Source organism: Bombyx mandarina, chromosome 18 (assembly GCF_030267445.1).
Source record: "Bombyx mandarina strain Sakado chromosome 18, ASM3026744v2".
NCBI lineage: Eukaryota > Metazoa > Arthropoda > Insecta > Lepidoptera > Bombycidae > Bombyx > Bombyx mandarina.
This window is the reverse complement of record NC_143224.1, coordinates 366,909-385,102: the sequence shown is the minus strand read 5'-3', so window position 1 is coordinate 385,102 and position 18,194 is coordinate 366,909. Positions and strand designations below refer to the sequence as shown.

At 40.9% G+C, this 18,194-nt stretch overlaps 3 protein-coding genes across 3 annotated transcripts; 1 reads left to right on the top strand and 2 right to left on the bottom strand.

The window, feature by feature from the left end:
- The first annotated feature begins 264 nt into the window (after nucleotides 1-264).
- On the top strand, nucleotides 265-3,897 carry CPG4 (cuticular protein glycine-rich 4). Its single transcript, XM_089734742.1, has 2 exons — nucleotides 265-379; nucleotides 2,646-3,897. Exons 1-2 carry the CDS (start codon nucleotides 368-370, stop codon nucleotides 3,798-3,800), a joined length of 1,167 nt encoding a protein of 388 aa, XP_089590868.1. The 5' UTR covers nucleotides 265-367; the 3' UTR covers nucleotides 3,801-3,897.
- Nucleotides 3,898-6,499: 2,602 nt separating this feature from the next.
- CPG1 (cuticular protein glycine-rich 1) lies at nucleotides 6,500-7,628 on the bottom strand. Its single transcript, XM_028183814.2, has 2 exons — nucleotides 7,554-7,628; nucleotides 6,500-7,034 (listed from the first exon to the last, which is right to left on the bottom strand). The coding sequence occupies exons 1-2, from the start codon at nucleotides 7,563-7,565 to the stop codon at nucleotides 6,570-6,572; spliced, it is 477 nt and encodes a 158-aa protein (XP_028039615.2). The 5' UTR covers nucleotides 7,566-7,628; the 3' UTR covers nucleotides 6,500-6,569.
- Nucleotides 7,629-15,254: 7,626 nt separating this feature from the next.
- CPG3 (cuticular protein glycine-rich 3) lies at nucleotides 15,255-16,302 on the bottom strand. Its single transcript, XM_028183832.2, has 2 exons — nucleotides 16,274-16,302; nucleotides 15,255-15,680 (listed from the first exon to the last, which is right to left on the bottom strand). Exons 1-2 carry the CDS (start codon nucleotides 16,283-16,285, stop codon nucleotides 15,288-15,290), a joined length of 405 nt encoding a protein of 134 aa, XP_028039633.2. The 5' UTR covers nucleotides 16,286-16,302; the 3' UTR covers nucleotides 15,255-15,287.
- Between the last annotated feature and the right edge of the window lie 1,892 nt (nucleotides 16,303-18,194).

Genomic DNA, 18,194 nt, shown 5'->3' with positions numbered 1-18,194 from the left:
AGGAAGAGGAAGTGATTGGAAACGCTCCTACGCACAGCGACTGCATCTATTTATCTATCTACATCTATGCATCTATTTATCTATAAGGCTGATATTTAAATATTTGTACAAATTTGTTAAAAAATAGGAAGAAATGTGAAATGAAACGCGTGATCGAAGAGAGACACGCTCGTTATGTAACACCTAATTATAAATATCTTAATTTAATCGAAGAGCGTATCAGTTTATTATTATTACGCTCGTCCGTTTTGTATATAGGTTGAAGGCCGCGAATCCTAGTGACGTCACATGTGCTCCACATATATATGTGTCGAGGAGATGGCTTGCGACATCACTCCTTCGACCGCCGACCGTGAGATCAACCGAGATGAGATCCTTTGTGAGTATCCTTTTGACTTTTTTTTAAATAGGTTCGATATATTTGTTCATATATATTTTCTTACATATCGACGCTTGAAAGGCAAACGTGACTAAGCGACAATGCGTCAACTTTACAGTAGACTAATTTAAAGTTAAAATACCTGAAAAAATTATATTTTAACGAATTTAGCTGTAGGATTGAAATTATTTTAATAGACCAATAATTTTTTTTTTTTTCGCATCAAATATGGTTATTGCCTATCATTTATGTACAAAGCAGTTATTGTCGCGTAGTCACGTTTGCCTTTCAACCGTCGATATATATTTATTATAATTGGCTTATCTTGAAGCCGTTAAATCTTGTATTGTCGTTGAAAACGGTCGATAATTGGGTACACTATCACTCACGGACATTGACAATATCTATGACACACCCAAACCCCATATTTACTATTACTTACTAAACTAATGTCAGTTCAGGTCCGCTTTCTGTTTATAGCTGCTCATACGCCTTGCCTTATGATGAAATTGATCAATGTTGTCGATATAATTAAAAGTTATTTTATTTAAAGTTAACAGTTTTGCAATATACTTTCTTATGATGTAGAATTACAAACATAACGCCTGTTTGAGGTATTCGTGGAACGCATGCTAGTATACTGCGATAATAATAATAATTCATTACAAAACCGTAATGAACAGTGCCTATATTATGTCCGTTTTCAAATAACTGCAATTTAACTATCAAACCATTCTAGGCACATCACTAATCCGACATTCCTAGTGATGCCTTAGTCTAATAGAGATTTTTCACAAATTCAAGAAAAGCTATGATGCTTATTATCCCTTCTCAGTGGGTCGCGATTCCAATCCGGTGGTAGATTCAGCGAGGCACGGCTCTTGCTAGGGCTAGTATTAGCAATTCTCTCAGGTTGAGCCCGTGAGCTCACCTGTCACCCGTCCGCAGGTAGTTGGAATGGCCCCTTAGACTATCAACGATTAGATAAGGGAAAAAATATGATTATTACACAAACCCTAACGTAAAAATGTGTCAATTTTATTTTAAATGTAATACTAAAATTATAAAAAAGTACAATTCATCAATTACCATAAACTTTGGTGAAATATACTGTCAGAATGAAGTAAATTAAAATTTAACATTTGACAAGCATTGGCTAATGACCGTAACCTTTAATTTCTTGTTTCCTTATGAGGTGATATAAATAATTCTGTCAGACCAATTTTACACAGTAAATAGTAATTTAGAAAAACCTAACCTGTATAACATTACATGAGTCATATGAGTCAAGACACGTCTTGAGGTGGGGGACCTTGAGACCTGGGCTGTTGGCATCGTGCACACTATCGCAATACATTTCATACATTTGCCAATATATCAAATTCCCAAAAATAAAAATGAAATTGAAATCAACAAAACGCATTAAATCACTATTATCTAATGTGCGTACAACTGATCCGGAGTTAATTAGATGTCTTAAAATCCAAATAGTTGAATTAAAAATAACATGATTATATAATTTAATGATACAATTTAGACAAAGTTTAGTTTATCGTTATCGTTATTTTATTAATTTATTCTCTAGTTCCTCGTTTTGTTACTGAAATGTCAAGTCGAAACGCACTAATTATAACATTCAACGTTGTTATTATTCAAATGATTTAAGCAACACGCTACATTATGTCTATATATTAATTAATACGTGAAGCAAAAACTTTGTACACCTTTTTATGAAAATTGCGCAGACGGAGTAATGAAATTTCACACACTTAAAGAGAATATAGAGAAGGAGTACAGAATGTTAATATTTTTAAAATTATGCCTAAAAAATACATTAATCAATAAATAAAAACATTACACACACTACTATGTATTTGACACAAAAATGCATGCATACTATTTGCTTATTGTCAAACTTTTCTTATTGCTTGTAGTCTGTGGTCAAATTGAGAATATATTAATATTATTGGTCTATAGTGTAGTCTTGGTGAAATCTGTGATTATAGAAGTACAATAGTTTTTGACAATAGAACCATTATAATGTTCAAACTTAAAATTTAAAATAATTATAGTCGAATTTCAACTACTGGGGGACCACCAATATAATATAAGTAGCCAAAGTTTTCACATAAAGTTCTATGAGCTATTGATGGCGGTAGTTTCATTATTTGAATGTGACTATGGTGACGAAGCTGGCGCTTTGAGTAGGTGTTTTGAACGTGGCTGCCATATATCAGATCATCACCATTTTCTATATCTATTTCAGGTTTTAATCTGTGCCCTCGTGGCCATTGCCGCCGCCGCCAAGACAGAAGACAAGGCCGCACGTGACAAGCGTAGCTTCTTCCACGGACTTGGCTACGACTCCAACTATGGATCCACCTTCGGCTACGGCAGCGGCTACCAGAACTTAGGAGGCCTCGGCTACTCCGGCTACTCCTCTCCATCCGTCTACTACTCCCCCTCGTCTTACAGCTACTCCACCCCGGCTGTCAGCTCTTACGGCTACACGTCGCCCGCCGTCAGCTATGCTAACGCTGGATACCGGTACGCCAGCCCCGCCTACAGCTACGCCGCCCCGGCCTACTCTGCCGCCAGCTACGCCGCCCCCGCCTACTCCGCCGCCAGCTACGCTCCCGCCGTCAGCTCTTATGGCTACAGCACACCTCAAGTGCGTTACTCATCTGCCCCGGCAGTCAGCTACTCCAGTTTCACATCAGTTCCCTCTGTGAAGTACGCAACCGCCCCCGCCGTGAGCTACGCTACTGCCCCCGCCGTGAGCTACTCTGCTGCCCCGGCTCTGAGCTACTCCGCCGTTGCACCCGCTGTGAAATACAGTGCTGCCCCCGCCGTGAGCTACACCGCCTCCGCCCCCGCCGTGAGCTACTCTGCCGTGGCTCCCGTCGTGGCTCCCGCCGTGAAATACAGCGCCGCCCCTGCCGTCAGCTACACCGCTCCAATCTCCTACACCGCCCCGGCCGTGAGCTACACTCCCGCCGTACCTACCACAGTCGCCATCAACAAGGTCGTCCACGTACCCAAGGTCGTGAGTGTCCCCGAGGTCGTGAAGGTGAACAAGGTCATCAATGAGCCCCAGGTCGTCACCGTCAACAAGGTAGTCAGCCAGCCCAGCTACAACCTGGGATACTCTGGCTACACCGGCGGTCTCGCCGGCTACGGCGCTGGATACGGCACTTACGGATCAGGCCTCAGCACCTACGGAGCTGGCTACACCCCATACAGCACCGGTTACAGCACTTACGGAGCTGGCTACACCCCGTACAGCTCCGGCTACAGCACTTACGGAGCTGGCTACACTCCCTACAGCACCGGTTACAGCACCCACGGATCCGGCTTCGGTCCCTACAGCACCGGCTTCGGCACCGGCTACGGAGCCACCTACGCCAGCGCCTGGAAATGAATATTCTAGTCCCATGAGTTCATGAACTGATTACTATAGCCTAGTGATGATATAGTTTACAATAAATATAATTGGATCACTGCCCTAAAATTTATAATCATTTTATTATTTTACAATTAGCTTACCCAAACTTATGTTAATTTCATAAGATCAGTATGAGAAACAATATTAAGCTATTGAAATAATTGAGGCTACTCTGAAGCAGACTCTTTATAGCGTCAACTAATCATTGAAGTGATTTTCAAAAGAACATAATATCATAATCACCCGCCTGTGAAAACAGTGCAATCTGTCAAGACCACGTATTCCACCAGCATCCTGCCTATTTCCGATCCGATTCAATAATGCCACTCCTCCATGCATTTTGTAAAATATAAATGGAAAAACAGCTAAGCTGAAGTTTAAACGTTGTCATTCGAGCCTTTTTTTTTATTGCTTATATGGGTGGACGAACTCACAGCCCCCTGGTGTTAAGTGGTTACTGAAGCCCATAGACATCTACAACGTAAATGAGCCACCCACCTTGAGATATAAGTTCTAAGGTCTCAAGTATAGTTACAACGGCTGCCCCACCCTTCAAACCGAAACGCATTACTGCTTCACGGCAGAAATAGGCAGGGTGGTGGTACCTACCAAGACTCACAAGAAGTCCTACCACCAGTAATTACGCAAATTATAATTTTGCGGGTTTGATTTTTATTACTTACACGATGTTATTCCTTCACCGTGGAAGTCAATCGTGAACATTTGTTGAGTACGTATTTCATTAGAAAAATTGGTACCCGCCTGAGATTCGAACACCGATGCATCGCTCAACACAAATTCACTGGACATCTTATCCGTTAGGCCACGCCGACTTTATAGAGTCTTAGCTATAATTAAAATATTAGGCCTCTAACTTCATATTTATAAAAAACAAAAAAAACAAATAGTCATAGCAAGCTCTAAAGCGGAAAGCAAGAATAAAACCGAGCAAAAATAGTTGAATTGTATCTAACATTCGAGCCGGAACTCATATCTATGTCGTAAGTCAGACCGGCCGGAGACTACCGTGAATACACAAAAATCTAATACTATTCACATAAAAGCAACCAAATCTTAATTTAGAATAAACAAATAAACGCTATGTGTAAATAACGTTGTAAGCTCCTATGCTCAACGACATCACAGCACTAAAAAAACTTTTTTAAACACTTTCAAGACTTAGCTTTAAGTAATGAACGTAAATCTCAGTAAATCCAATCGATATGCAAAACAGTGACAGTTGACGTAACCGGGGCCACTAATAGCCAAATATTAATATATTTGTCTGAGAACTGAGACAAGGTCGTCGTACGTGCGAACGTGATCTCCGTTCAAAGGCGTTCTGTGCAAACACTAACATCCTTCACGGTACGAGTGTGTACCAAGCCGGACCGCCGGTCAACTATTCATCAATAGAAGAAATCACACTTACTGACTGTGAAATTTGTATGCGTTCAGAAATCCCCCTCTTTCCCCCTCCTCAATACCCAATCATACCCTAACAACTCTTGTGCCAAGCGGTGCATGTTGCGAGAATAAAAACCGGTGCCCGCCCCACCTTGCTCGATCCAGACAACCAAACTGACCTCCGGATAGAAGGCGATCAATCAGCGGAGGTAGGGCACTCCGTGTTCCATCCATTTCCAGGATCACGGACCAGACCACCTTGTAAAATATATAATAAAGTGTCGGTGATGCCGAATGACACCCTTAGGACCAAGTTTATATTTCAAGTCTAAAGTTCAAGCCTTACTTATAATCCCTTTTACATAAATATATTCTGTTCTACAATTTTAAATTGTGATCAAGAACTTAGTGAATATAAACAAGTTTAATTGTGAACAAAAGCTTTTTAAATTACCAATTTTATAATTTTAATTATTAACACTTCGAGTTCTCAATTGCACACGTCAATTAATGAACATTACGACACAGGCAACAAACAAAGTATCAATTTAAAAAGTTCGTGTGTCAGCTTTTAAGTCCCGATGAAAAAACCGATGTTTTGTTGGAAGCTTGTATTTACATATATGTCTGTTGCATTTCTTATGTACTTACATCATAGACTAAATCCCAACACTAAGACTAGGCATTTGAACATTTTTAAACGAACTTGGAGTTCGAGGAATCAACGGTGTTGTAATAAGTCCCTACAAGGGTCACGAGGAGTCAGTCAGTAGATGCCATATCTATAAGACAGGTTATTTTGCCCTTTCGCAAACTCGCGCCAGTCGGTCAGCCGGAAAATCAAATTTGCTAACTGACATTTGCGCTTTTAAGTCACTTTACTTTGATGAAAACAAGATAATCTCAGAGGATTCTTACACTGCTGCAGTCGGCTGAATGATCTCTTCCGACCGTTAAATAATAATTAGAACGCATGTACATCATAACGTGAATTCAAATCAAACCAGAATTACTGCTTCACGGGAATAAAGGTAGGCTGGTTGTACTTACACATGTCGCCTCTTAATCAGCCTCGCCAACAGAAGTTAAAACAGTTACCTACATGATAAATAGATAGTAAAATATTTTTGTTTTTCAGCAACTCTTACTGAAAATATGCTACTTGGTTAGATGCCACGTAATTTACTGTCCTCCAATAAACAAAATACCTTCCTAACTTTAAAGATTGTGAAAAAGGGGTTGTGAGAAATCCAAAAATGTTTGTTTTAGATAAAATAAAAATTTATTTATACATAAACGAAACAAGTTAACTAAATTTTTTCACAGTTAATGACTAGTTCACCACCATCCGTTGCCGTATCCGCTGCTGTATCCGCCACTGTAACCACCGTGACCACCGCCGTAGCCGCCAGAGTATCCACCAGAGTATCCACCGGAATATCCGCCGTAACCGCCATAGCCGCCGATAGACGGAGAGGAGATAACCTTCTTAACGGTAACAATCTGGGGCTGGGACACTACTTTGTTGACGTGGACCACTTGAGGCACGCTGACCACCCTGGGGACGTTCACGACCTTGTTGACGGCAACAACACGAGTGGCCGGCGCACTGATGACAGAGCCGCCGTATCCGCCGTAACCACCGCTGTATCCGCCATGGCCGCCGTAGCCGCCACCGTAGCCGCCGCCATATCCGCCGTAGCCGCCGTAGCCGCCACCGAGTCCGCCGAGGAAGCCGCGCTTCTCACGTACATTTCCAACGTCACCAGCGGAGGCGAGGGCCACCAGGGCGCAGATTACAACCTGTAATTACAAAGCGTGCTGAGCAACACATACTTGTACACGTACATACCTACATGTCTAGATGTATTCTCCGAATTGAAAAAAATATTTTGGAATTTTACGGCACATTAAAAACCAATTGAATCAAATCAAATCAAATCAAATCAATCCAAGTTAACCCAAAAAGTCAAACCCTAAATTGTATTAACAGCGCAATGACTTTACAGCAGTCGGAATGCACTTTTGTAAACATGATGATGGCGACACCCTCGCGGTTCACTATTTAGAAGTTGGTATTGGTTGGTTGGTTGGAATGGAAATAGCGGAATCTTAATCCGATTCTCTACTTACACGCGTATAATAAATCGAAAAAAGAATAAATTCTCGAATAATATGACCTAATATTATATTCGGATTATCCTAGTCACTATAGATTTGCCGTCACAACTGTTATTGCTTTGTAACGAAATAGTTTAGTAATGCGAAACGCCTAGTTAATGAACGTTTTGCTTTTAGAACGTTTTAATGAGTAATACTCACGAATGCTCTCATGATGCGATGTTGGTTAGCAGACAAGTGATGTTGTGTTGGAAGCGTCGGCGGTATATATCCGCGGCGCACAAGCCGTGTCGCAACACTATCCTCGGTGGTGTGTACCGATGAATAATCGCTAGTTAGCCTTCGAGGGGAGATACGCTAAATAAATCACACTTTAAAGTGAATCTTTGACTGATATGGTATAAATTAATTAAAAATCATATGATACTAATCTACACTTCTTCAATTTCAGTTGTTTTTAGTTGTCTACAGGATCCATTGTAAGCTAACTCACACAATCAGCTGGGAATTGATCACTCTAGCATTCTATTGAATTCTCGAGACGAGGTAGTGTGGATGTCTTGTAACCCCTACTAATAAGACATATTTCAATGTTCGAATGTAATAGCCGGACGTAGAGGGATGTAATTTGACCTACGGTAGGTGGTGCGAAGATAAGTCGTCGTGATCTAAAGGATAAGATGTCCGGTGCATTTGTATCTACCGATGCAACGGTGTTCGAATCCCGCAGGCGGGTACCAATTTTTCTAATGAAACTTTCTACGTACTTAACAAATGTTCACGACTGACTTCCACGGTGAAGGAATAATATCGTGTTATAAAAATCAAACCTGCAAAATTATAATTTGCTTAATTACTGGTGGTAGGACCTCTTGTGAGTCCGTGCGGATGGGTACCACCACCCTGCCTATTTCTGCCGTAAAGCAGTATTGCATTTCGGTTTGAAGGGTGGGACAGCCGTTGTAGATAGATAGAGGTAAGGATAGGAGGTAGATAGTCTGTGAGCTCCGGTAACCACTTAACACCAGACGGGCTGTGAGCTCGTCCTCAAACCTAGGCAATAAACAAATAAAATCACTAATGCGGACGGATGATGAACAAGACCAGTAGCTCTAGGAGTTCAAGGTCGTTTATTTTCTAGACACAACCGGACAGAGGTCAAGTCCAGGTAGAGCCTCGTGCTCTAATTTTTTTATTTATTACTTAGATGGGTGGACGACCTCACAGCCCACCTGGTGTTAAGTGGTTACTGGAGCCCATAGACATCTACGACGTAAATCGCCACCCACCTTGAGATATAAGTTCTATGGTCTCAAAGTATAATTACATATTTATATACCTACCACACTAAGATCTCGGCAGTATCTCAAAGTTCATTCTCTTTGTGATATCTATACCTGACAACAACATCAACATCAGCATAAAGTCGCAAGCGGCTTAGCTAATGACAACACGATTGAGGAGTAGCATTTCGGCTTGAAGCCCCTCGGCCGTCCGATGGTAGGCCGTCATAGGCGGTCATAAGCGGTCTTCTAGGTTCTTCGACGTCGTAATCTTGTCTATCATTTGAAACAAAAAAAACCAACTACTTTGCCAATGTCCATAAGCTCTCACCGGCGCTCACCGACAACAATGCGTTACACATACCTTACTCATCATTACTCAATATTACATTCAATTATAGTTCCAAGTGGACCATAACATGAAATAAATTTTTTTGAAACAATTTAAACAAATAAAATGTAAGTTTTGTGCAACGTCCAAGTTATTGCGTCACCTCTGCGTGAACGAGCGAGCGCCTTGTAATCAGTTTTTTATGTTTTACGATTCAAAATAAGCCTCCTATTAAACTAAAACACATATCAAACCTTTAGAATTATAATGACCCAACTCAAAAATGTGTTTTTTTGGAAAACATCGATTGAAGTTCTCAAACCGAAAAAACGTAGAGCAAGGGGACGGAGTGAAAGAGACCGATGGATAGCTTTGTCCCTTTATAAGCTACTTCTGGTCATTTGATTACTAAGAGTCGCTTAAAAGGGTCGTTCTAGGTCCATTTTTTAACTAAAAACGAAATCCAAATATTTCAAAATGAGTCTCTATAATTTTAAAGGTGCGATTTGTTCTGTTTGTTTATTAGGTAAGATAGGCGGCCGAACCCGCAGCTCACCTGATGTCAATTAGTACCGAAGTTCGTAGAAAGCGACCGCCTGGAGAGTTTCAAGTGTACAGTAGAAGGGCCTGAAGCTGGAACGCCTAAGCGCTTCGTTGCTGGAACAGGCGGTTATCTACCCGATGATTTGCAGGCGAAGCAAACTGTCCCTTAGAAATAAGGTGACATTCTACATAAGTTGCATACGCCCCGTCATACCTATGCAAGTGTAGTGTTCGCTGACGTGGCCCGCACTAACTTAAAATCACTCCAAGTCATTCAATCCCGTTTTTGCAGGATAGCCGTCGGAGCCCCGTGGTTCGTCAGGAACGTCGACCTCCATAACGACCTGGACTTAGAGTCTATTAGTAAGTATCTATAGTCGGCATCAATGCGCCACTTCAATAAAGCGGCACGACACGAGAGCCCTCTCATCGTGGCCTCCGGTAACTACATTCCCGATCCTGCGAAAAGAATGGAAAGCAGTCGACGTCGCCCCAAACACGTCATTTCGGATCCTCCCGATCCACTAACGGTGCTTTTAGGTACCTCAAGCACCGGTCATCGTCCTCGTCGAACCCGTTGCTTGCGACGAAGGGCTCGACGAGCGAACTAGCCCATAGACACAGCTCACTGAGCTTCTCGCCGAATATTGTCAGTGGGTCGCGTTTCCGATCCGGTAATAGATCCTGCGAAGCACTGCTCTTGCTAGAACTAGTGTTAGTAAATTCTCTCAGGTTGAGCCCGTGAGCTCATCTACCCGTCCGGGCGTAGCTGAAATAGACTCTTAGGCTGCCAGCGAATAGGTAGGTTATACACGCAGGATAGCGTCAGGTACCTAAGCGTGCGAGCTCACAACACTAGACGTACCGGCGCAGTAATTTATAAATTAATCAGACAGCCGGTTACCATAGCTCTATCTAAATATTTCTGCCGCTTACTGAATTTCCCGCTCTTATTACATAGAAAGGTACATTTGAATTTGACATTCGGTTTTGTATATACTTTTGCTATCATGACAAGATTACTATCACACGTTTTTTTTATTTAATTGCCCGAGCAAGCAGCATTTGGCACACCTGATGGTTAGTGGTTACCGTCGCCCATGGACTTCAGTAATGCCAGGAGCAGAGCCAATCCGCTGCCTACCGCTTAATACTCTCCACAAGCCTTGTTTGAAGAATGAAATGTCATAGCGCTCGGGAAACACCGTGGAGGGGAGCTCATTCCAAAGCCGGATGGTACGTGGCAAAAATGATCTCTGGAAACGCACTGTGGATGAACGCAGTGGCTCCAGGTAGTATGGATGAACTTTAGTCCGGTGGCGGGCGGTGCGATGGTGATGGAATCATCTTAAAAGAATTCCTCACATTACTCCCGTGGTCGTTTACTTGCATGTTTACATTTTCGCCAACACATTAAATGTACTCTCTCGATTTAATATCTCGATTAATTACTTTCTTTATTACATTACGTTAACACAAAATAATATGGTGCTTAAACTCATGCAATCAATGCTTATTTGCAGAAATACTTAAACACGTTTAATAGTTACCTTAGATGCTGTTATCTGTATTCACACTGGCTTCCAAGTCTACGCGGGCTACGACGAAGGGCCTGTTTTGTGAAGACATCACATTTATTGAGAAGCCCGGTGCGGTTGCTCTGTAACTACCCAGCACAGCGGTACTGATATTGGTTTAGTAAAACCTACAAATTGACTGATCGTACATTAATAACCAAGTTACAAAATATAGATTCATAATTAAACGTTATACTAATCTGCAGAAAAACATTTGTTTTTCGAATTCCGGATCTGAACCCTTGACCGAGTGACCGAGGTCGAGGCTTAGACGCGAGGTTTTCATTATAATAGTCAGTATTTGGAACACGAGATGCATAAATATCAGTCGATTAACAATTATTATACTACGGTCAGAACGTTATGCATGACAATGATCTCTCCGACGCGACGATGTATCTGGACACGTGTCCCCGAGAGTGTCTCCAAGAGGACCTAAGTCGGCAGCCCCGTCAGAAGTGGTGTAGTGTATTTCCTTACTTAACCCACCTATATCTATTAATCAACGTCAACCGTATTCAAAAATAACACGAAAAATTTGTATTCGTTCATAATTTACCAAGTAATAAATCAGTTTAAACTTAGTGAAATATGCCACATTACAGTGCTGGGGTGCTTTCTCAAAATGTTACATATTGGAAATAAATTAAGTAAAACAATGACGGTTTTAACAAACACAATAATGGTGCACATAAGTAATGTGCTAAGAGCTATATAATAATTAGGGAAGAGTCTTTGCACCACTCCGCGGGGTCTCTAGAACTTCACTTAGAATACAATTAAATCATGGACCGTACGTAAGCGGCGGTTTTTTTGGTCATTGTGACGTCATTCAGTCCCCGCAGTCAGATACGATACAAAATCTTGACTGGGGTGGATGCTTTTTTTTTTCGGGCGGGGGGCCGAACCTCCTACGAGGTAGCCGCGCCTAGGGTGCGCGCGAGGTATGTGGGACTTGACAATCTACAAGGTGTTGAGAGCAGACCGCGGGCCCAAGGAATTGTATCGTGTAATAAAAATGAAACCCGCAAAAATTATAATTTGCGTAATTACTGGTGGTAGGACCTCTTGTGAGTCCGCGCGGATGGGTACCACCACCCTGCCTATTTCTGCCGTGAAGCAGTAATCCGTTTCGGTTTGAAGGGTGGGGCAGCCGTTGTAACTATACATGAGACCTTAAAACTTGTATCTCAAGGTGGGTGGCGCATTTACGTTGTGGATGTCTATGGGCTCCAGTAACCACTTAACACCAGGTGGGCTGTGAACTCGTCCACCCATCTAAGCAATAAAAAAAAAAAAAGAATTTTAGGGCCCACCCACTAAACGACTCCTCTGCACTCTTACACCCGACGTTCGATCTCCATCCGGGATCAAAACCCGGTCAGAGTAGGGGGTTTCCCGCGGTCAACACTACAACCAGACACGCGGCGCCACCCCGAGGACGCCCGACCGAAGGGTCGTCGAGGCGATAGTCGACGAGCAACGATGTCGGTCTCCGCGGTACGGCGGCCCTACCAGGCCGCCCGGGCGTTTACTTCTTTATCCAACTTCTTAGTTACAACAGTGATCATATACATTGATTTCAGTTCTGATAAATTGACTCTCTAAGCTCTATGATCCGCTACTTTGTATCAGACGCCATCGTGTGTTTGAGTTATTTGATGATGCACTTAATTATACAGTATTTAGCCCATACAATAAACACTTACGATAATAAAAAAAAGTGAAGTGACAATGCGGTTTAAATTCGCTTCGTTTCTGTGTCTGTTAAACAACGCAAGGGGTTTTTTTTTTTAGCCAGCCTTTTTACTTTTTTTTTTCGTAGCCCGCGCCCAGTATGCGCGCGGAGTACGTGAGACTTGACGATCTGCCGATGTTGGGAGCAGACCGCGAGCCCAAGGATATTTTTAGAGTCATACCGCATTAAACGACTCTTACACCCGACGCCCGATCTCCACTCGGGGTCAGAACCCGTTCAGTTCTCGCGGTCAACACCACAACCAGAACCAGCCGGCCTCCGCGGTACGGCGGCCCTACCATGCCGCCCGGGCGATGCGATTGTATTTTTATCGCGTCCATATTGATGAAAAAATTACAGATGTACCTAATGAAAACGAAACACTAATCAAACAAATATGACTGTATTTGAAAATAGTGCATGTTATTAAAGTAAAATCCATTTGAATTTAGTACTTACTGACAGCCATACACTAATTACGTTACAAATGACCAGTATTGTAAAACTGCAACTCCAAACGTAAACCTATTATTACAACTGAATATTTCAGGTCACCTGACCTATAAAAAGTACACATATATCAAGATTTAAAGACAATCTTCTTCTTCTCTGTCGTTTCCTCATTACTGAGGGTCGTGACCACCTTGGTCCAGTTTTTGCACCAGCTTCCTCCAATGCTGCCTGCATTCGGCCTGCTTAATGGCGCCCGGGACGCTGGTGTTTGTGGCTTCCCTGATAATGTCCGTCCACCTGGTTGGTAATCTTCCTCGACTTCTCTTTCCTTCCACGTGACCTACAACTATTAATTTTTCCAAGTTCTCAGGATTTTGTCGGGTCACGTGTCCGAAGTACTTGAGGAGACGCTGCATACAAATTGCAGATAGACGGGTCTTGACGTTTAGCTCCTCGAGAATTGACACATTTGTTCGGCGCTCCGTCCATGATACGCCCAACATTTTGCGCTAACACCACATTTCAAATGCGTCAATTCTCGATCGGGTACGGCCCTTGAGGGTCCACGTCTCAGAAGCGTACAAGAATATGGAGAAGATAAGGGTTCTCATGAGCTTTATCTTAGTTTTTTTGCTTATGCTGCGATAAAGACAATACGACAATTTATTTTTTCTGTTTTGGTTTCCTGACTACGATTTCGAAAATAGAATTTGATATTTTTATCTTTTTTTTTAGGGACAGACACGTAAAATCCATAGAATAAAGATAAATATAATTCACACTAATCGACATGAAATATATTTCGCCGTTAAATTATGTATAGGATACATAATTGGTAGTTTATAAACTAAAGAAACACGCATCAATAGCAAACCGAAGTGATGTGAACAAACATGAAACGGCAGGGATCTGTAGTAGCAAACTTCATTTGTGTTACCTGTCTACATCTTTCTATCAGTGCCAATGCCAATGGGCCTTGAGACAAGGCTTACGTACTTGAAGTTTTCATGACACCTACTTATCGCAGACTATAATTCATCAAATGAATCGAGACTGTTATTCATTCAGAAATTAAGTACCTACTACTATGTTCCAAGCTTACCTCCTTACAATTCCATAAAAATATATATCTACTTTTGGCACTGTTGTGTTTTTATATAAATTACTAGCTGACCCGGCACACTTCGTAGTGCCTCAATCGATAAATAAAAGACCTAAGTTATAAACAAACAAAAGGAATCCGTCCGACAGCGGACACATCAAAGGAAAAATAAAAATTGTCATTTTTATTAAATTCCGAGCATTTTCATATTTATTTAAACCTTTTAAACCTTCTCTGGACTTCCACAAATAATTTAAGACCAAAATTAGCTAAATCGGTCCAGCCGTTCTCGAGTTTTAGCGAGACTAACAAACAGCATTTCATTTTTATTTATATAGATTTTATATCATACCTATGCGAAGAATGTTTCTTATGTTAACTAAAAGAAAATTGCTTCTAAATTTCAGCTAGGCGAATCAATATTTGCAAGTATTATTTAAGTAATTTTCTAACTTTATAGCTATTTATCTTATACCTTTAAACGAGCAATTCTTGTATATAATCTGAATCTCGGAACGATTTTCATAAAATTTAGTATACAGGGGATTTCAGGGGCGATAAATCGATCTAGCTACGATTTATTTTCAGAAAATGTTGTGTTTTATTCGTGTTTTCAATAATCAACTCTTCCCGACATCTATTGGCGAATAATAATACTATTTTTCTTAATTGAGGGCAACTAACCGCTTTAAAGACACAATAAGATGGCGTTATCAAAAAAAAAAGCGAGCAAAGCTCGGTCATCATCTAGTAATATTAATAGTGTAGAGTTTTTTTCATATTCATATAGTAGGATTGTAAAAATATAAGTAAAAGTGAAAGAGGCAATAGATGACAAACATTTTTATTGGCATCTCAAAAATACAAACTAAAAAAAAATTAAAGTAATATCACATTGACTAGAGTGTTCACCACCATCCGCTGCCTCCATAACCACCGCCGTATCCGCCACCGTATCCGCCTCCGTATCCGCCGCCGTAACCGCCGCTGTATCCACCACCGTATCCGCCTCCGAAACCGCCGATACCGCCGACAACCTTATTAACAGTGACGACCTGGGGCTGGGCCACCACTTTGTTGACGTGGACTACTTGAGGTACGCTGACCACTCTGGGGACGTTCACGACCTTGTTAACGGAGACCACAGAGGGGGCGGAGTAGCTGCTGTATCCGCCCAAACCACTGTATCCGCCGTATCCACCACCAAAACTGCCACCATATCCGCCAAGACCGCCAAGGAAACCGCGCTTCTCGCGGACATTACCAGCGGAGGCGAGGGCCACTAGGGCACAGATAACCACCTGAAATTAAAGACAACAACTGCAAAACTGGCACTCAATACATTTAGAGCAAATTTCACTAATTTAAAATTCGTTAATTCACAAGTTCTTCGGTCAAACATAATGTAGTTCACATTTACGTTTCATTTGAGTTTGGCTAATTTTGTTGCTAATGTTGACTAATTTTGATTTTTATTAAAAAACTAGATAGTTCGGCATTTAAGATAACGATATAATATGTATATTTGTACGGTAACCGACTGCAGGGGAAACCTTTACAATTACCAATAATTTCGTGGTCCTTGTGGACTGCTCAATTATCGATATATTTAACGCGAACTTCAATGATTCTGCCAAGCTCTAATCCTCCCGAGTAGACCAGAGATTTTACTATTGGAATTATACTCATTATAAATCACCCTACTCTATCTTTCCTTTAAACTGTAATGCGAAATCACTAAGTGCACTATACCGCATATCATTTTACGATACAACTAACAAAATGCGCATATGCGCATATGCGTTCACGGCCCATTTGGAGGAGCAAATAGGAACGCTTGTTTCATCGCTGCAGAGGTAGTCAGGATTTAGACCGATAAAATAAAACAACTTACAAAGGATTTCATGTTGCTGTCGGAGATCGGAGAGCGACTGATGCTATCCACAAGATTTCACCCACATATATCCGCGCTCAAAGCGTCGTGTCGCAACACTATCCTCGCAAGTCCACAGCCTTCGCAAGTCTTTCAATGAATAAATATACGACCTTGCCTTCGTTGTTGTAGTATTTTTGTTTTTTAATAATATTAGGACGTGATCAAAACGATTACTTATGTAAATGATTTTGAACCAAATAAGATTTAGAACTTAATACGTTAAGTCGCTATTATGTCAAAAAATTAATTATTCTAAGTATTATAAACTAGGGTAACAAAAGAAGGTGCTGTTCTTAATAAGAAGACTGTGCTAGTTATATTGTCACTAAGAGATTCGCTGGTGAAAGTAACTAAAATAGTAGCAAATAGGGAGGAGACGACTGAGGGAAAATTCTGGAACGAACTTTTGCCATTGCTCCGTAGACGAAAACAGCCCAAGTGTTGTTGCTCGGAACTTTTATGTAAAGCTTATCTTGAAAGTACCGTTGGCGTGATTCTGCTTTTTGACCGGTTTTCTTTTGCTCCGTGACATCTACCGCTACAGTGGATTGAGGAACCCGAAATCACATACACAGGTCTTCCGATGTCTTCTGAACAGGGAATTTGATGTAAAGTCCACCGAGGATATTAAATTTAATCTCATTGTTTATTGGTTTCATTTTGTAACATGTATAAATATAAAAATACACATGACCTAGTCCCATTGACACCACACAACTCATGATTATTTACGAGTGTAATTGCCAAATATTATTATTAGCTAACCACCTAACGTCTTTATACTTGTTTATAACAAACAAAACAAGATCCTTTGTAACAGCTACACAACATGATCGAAAACAATTGTTGGATTATTAAATGATAATTATTTCAACTGAATTAAAAATACTTTTTTGCAAAATAAATCAATAACAGTGACTCATAATAGATCATCTTAAGGATCAATAACATGCTCAATAATATATGTACAAGTGTATTTATGAGGGTGGTGATTTAATCTTAGGCCTTAATTTAATACATTTAAGACTTGCCTACAATTTGAATTCTCAACAAGCTTCACCGTTCCAGAGGACTAAAATCGAGATATCTTAAATATATACAAAATAGCACATATTTCCATTTTTAGTTGCCACGTATGTTGGTCTTGTCATGTAATGTCTGTTTTATATAATACTAGCTTTTACTCTTGGCTTGGCTTGACATCACTCGCGTTAATGTAAAAAATTTATAAAAAAAAATCTAGTTGAAAGGCAAACGGCCGTCTGGTGTAGTGGTAAGTGAAATGGTCACTACACAAGGGGGTCGCGGGTTCGAATCCCGCCAAGGGAAGATATTTGTATGATAAATATAAATGTCTTTTCCAGGGTTATGGATGTATATTAAATATGTGTATGTGTATAATAAAAATCTTATATTTATTTCCGTTATCTGGTACCTGTAACACAAGTTCTTTACGAACTTATCACGGGACCAGTTAACGTGGCGTGATTGTTAGTAAATATTTATTTATTATTTATTTATTATTATTTATTTATTTTTCTGAACCTACGTGTTGGACGTGAATACAATATTTCTGGTCGGTTGTGCGGTTATAGCATGCGTGAGTAGTTAAAGCGCTACAAACAAACTCAACTCAATTTCTCATTTATAATAATGTTATGGATGATTAGATGCATGTGACTAGAAGATGTATGCAAATGGTAGTGCAAGGTAGAGGGGGAGGTCGACCGAAGAAGACATGGATGGAGTGTGTGTATAACGATATGAGAGAGAGAGGTGTTGAGATGACGGCTGATAGAAGCGAATGGAAGGGGAAAATTAGCTGTGCCGACCCCACCTAGTGAGATAAGGTGGAGAAAAGAAGAAGTTATGGATGATT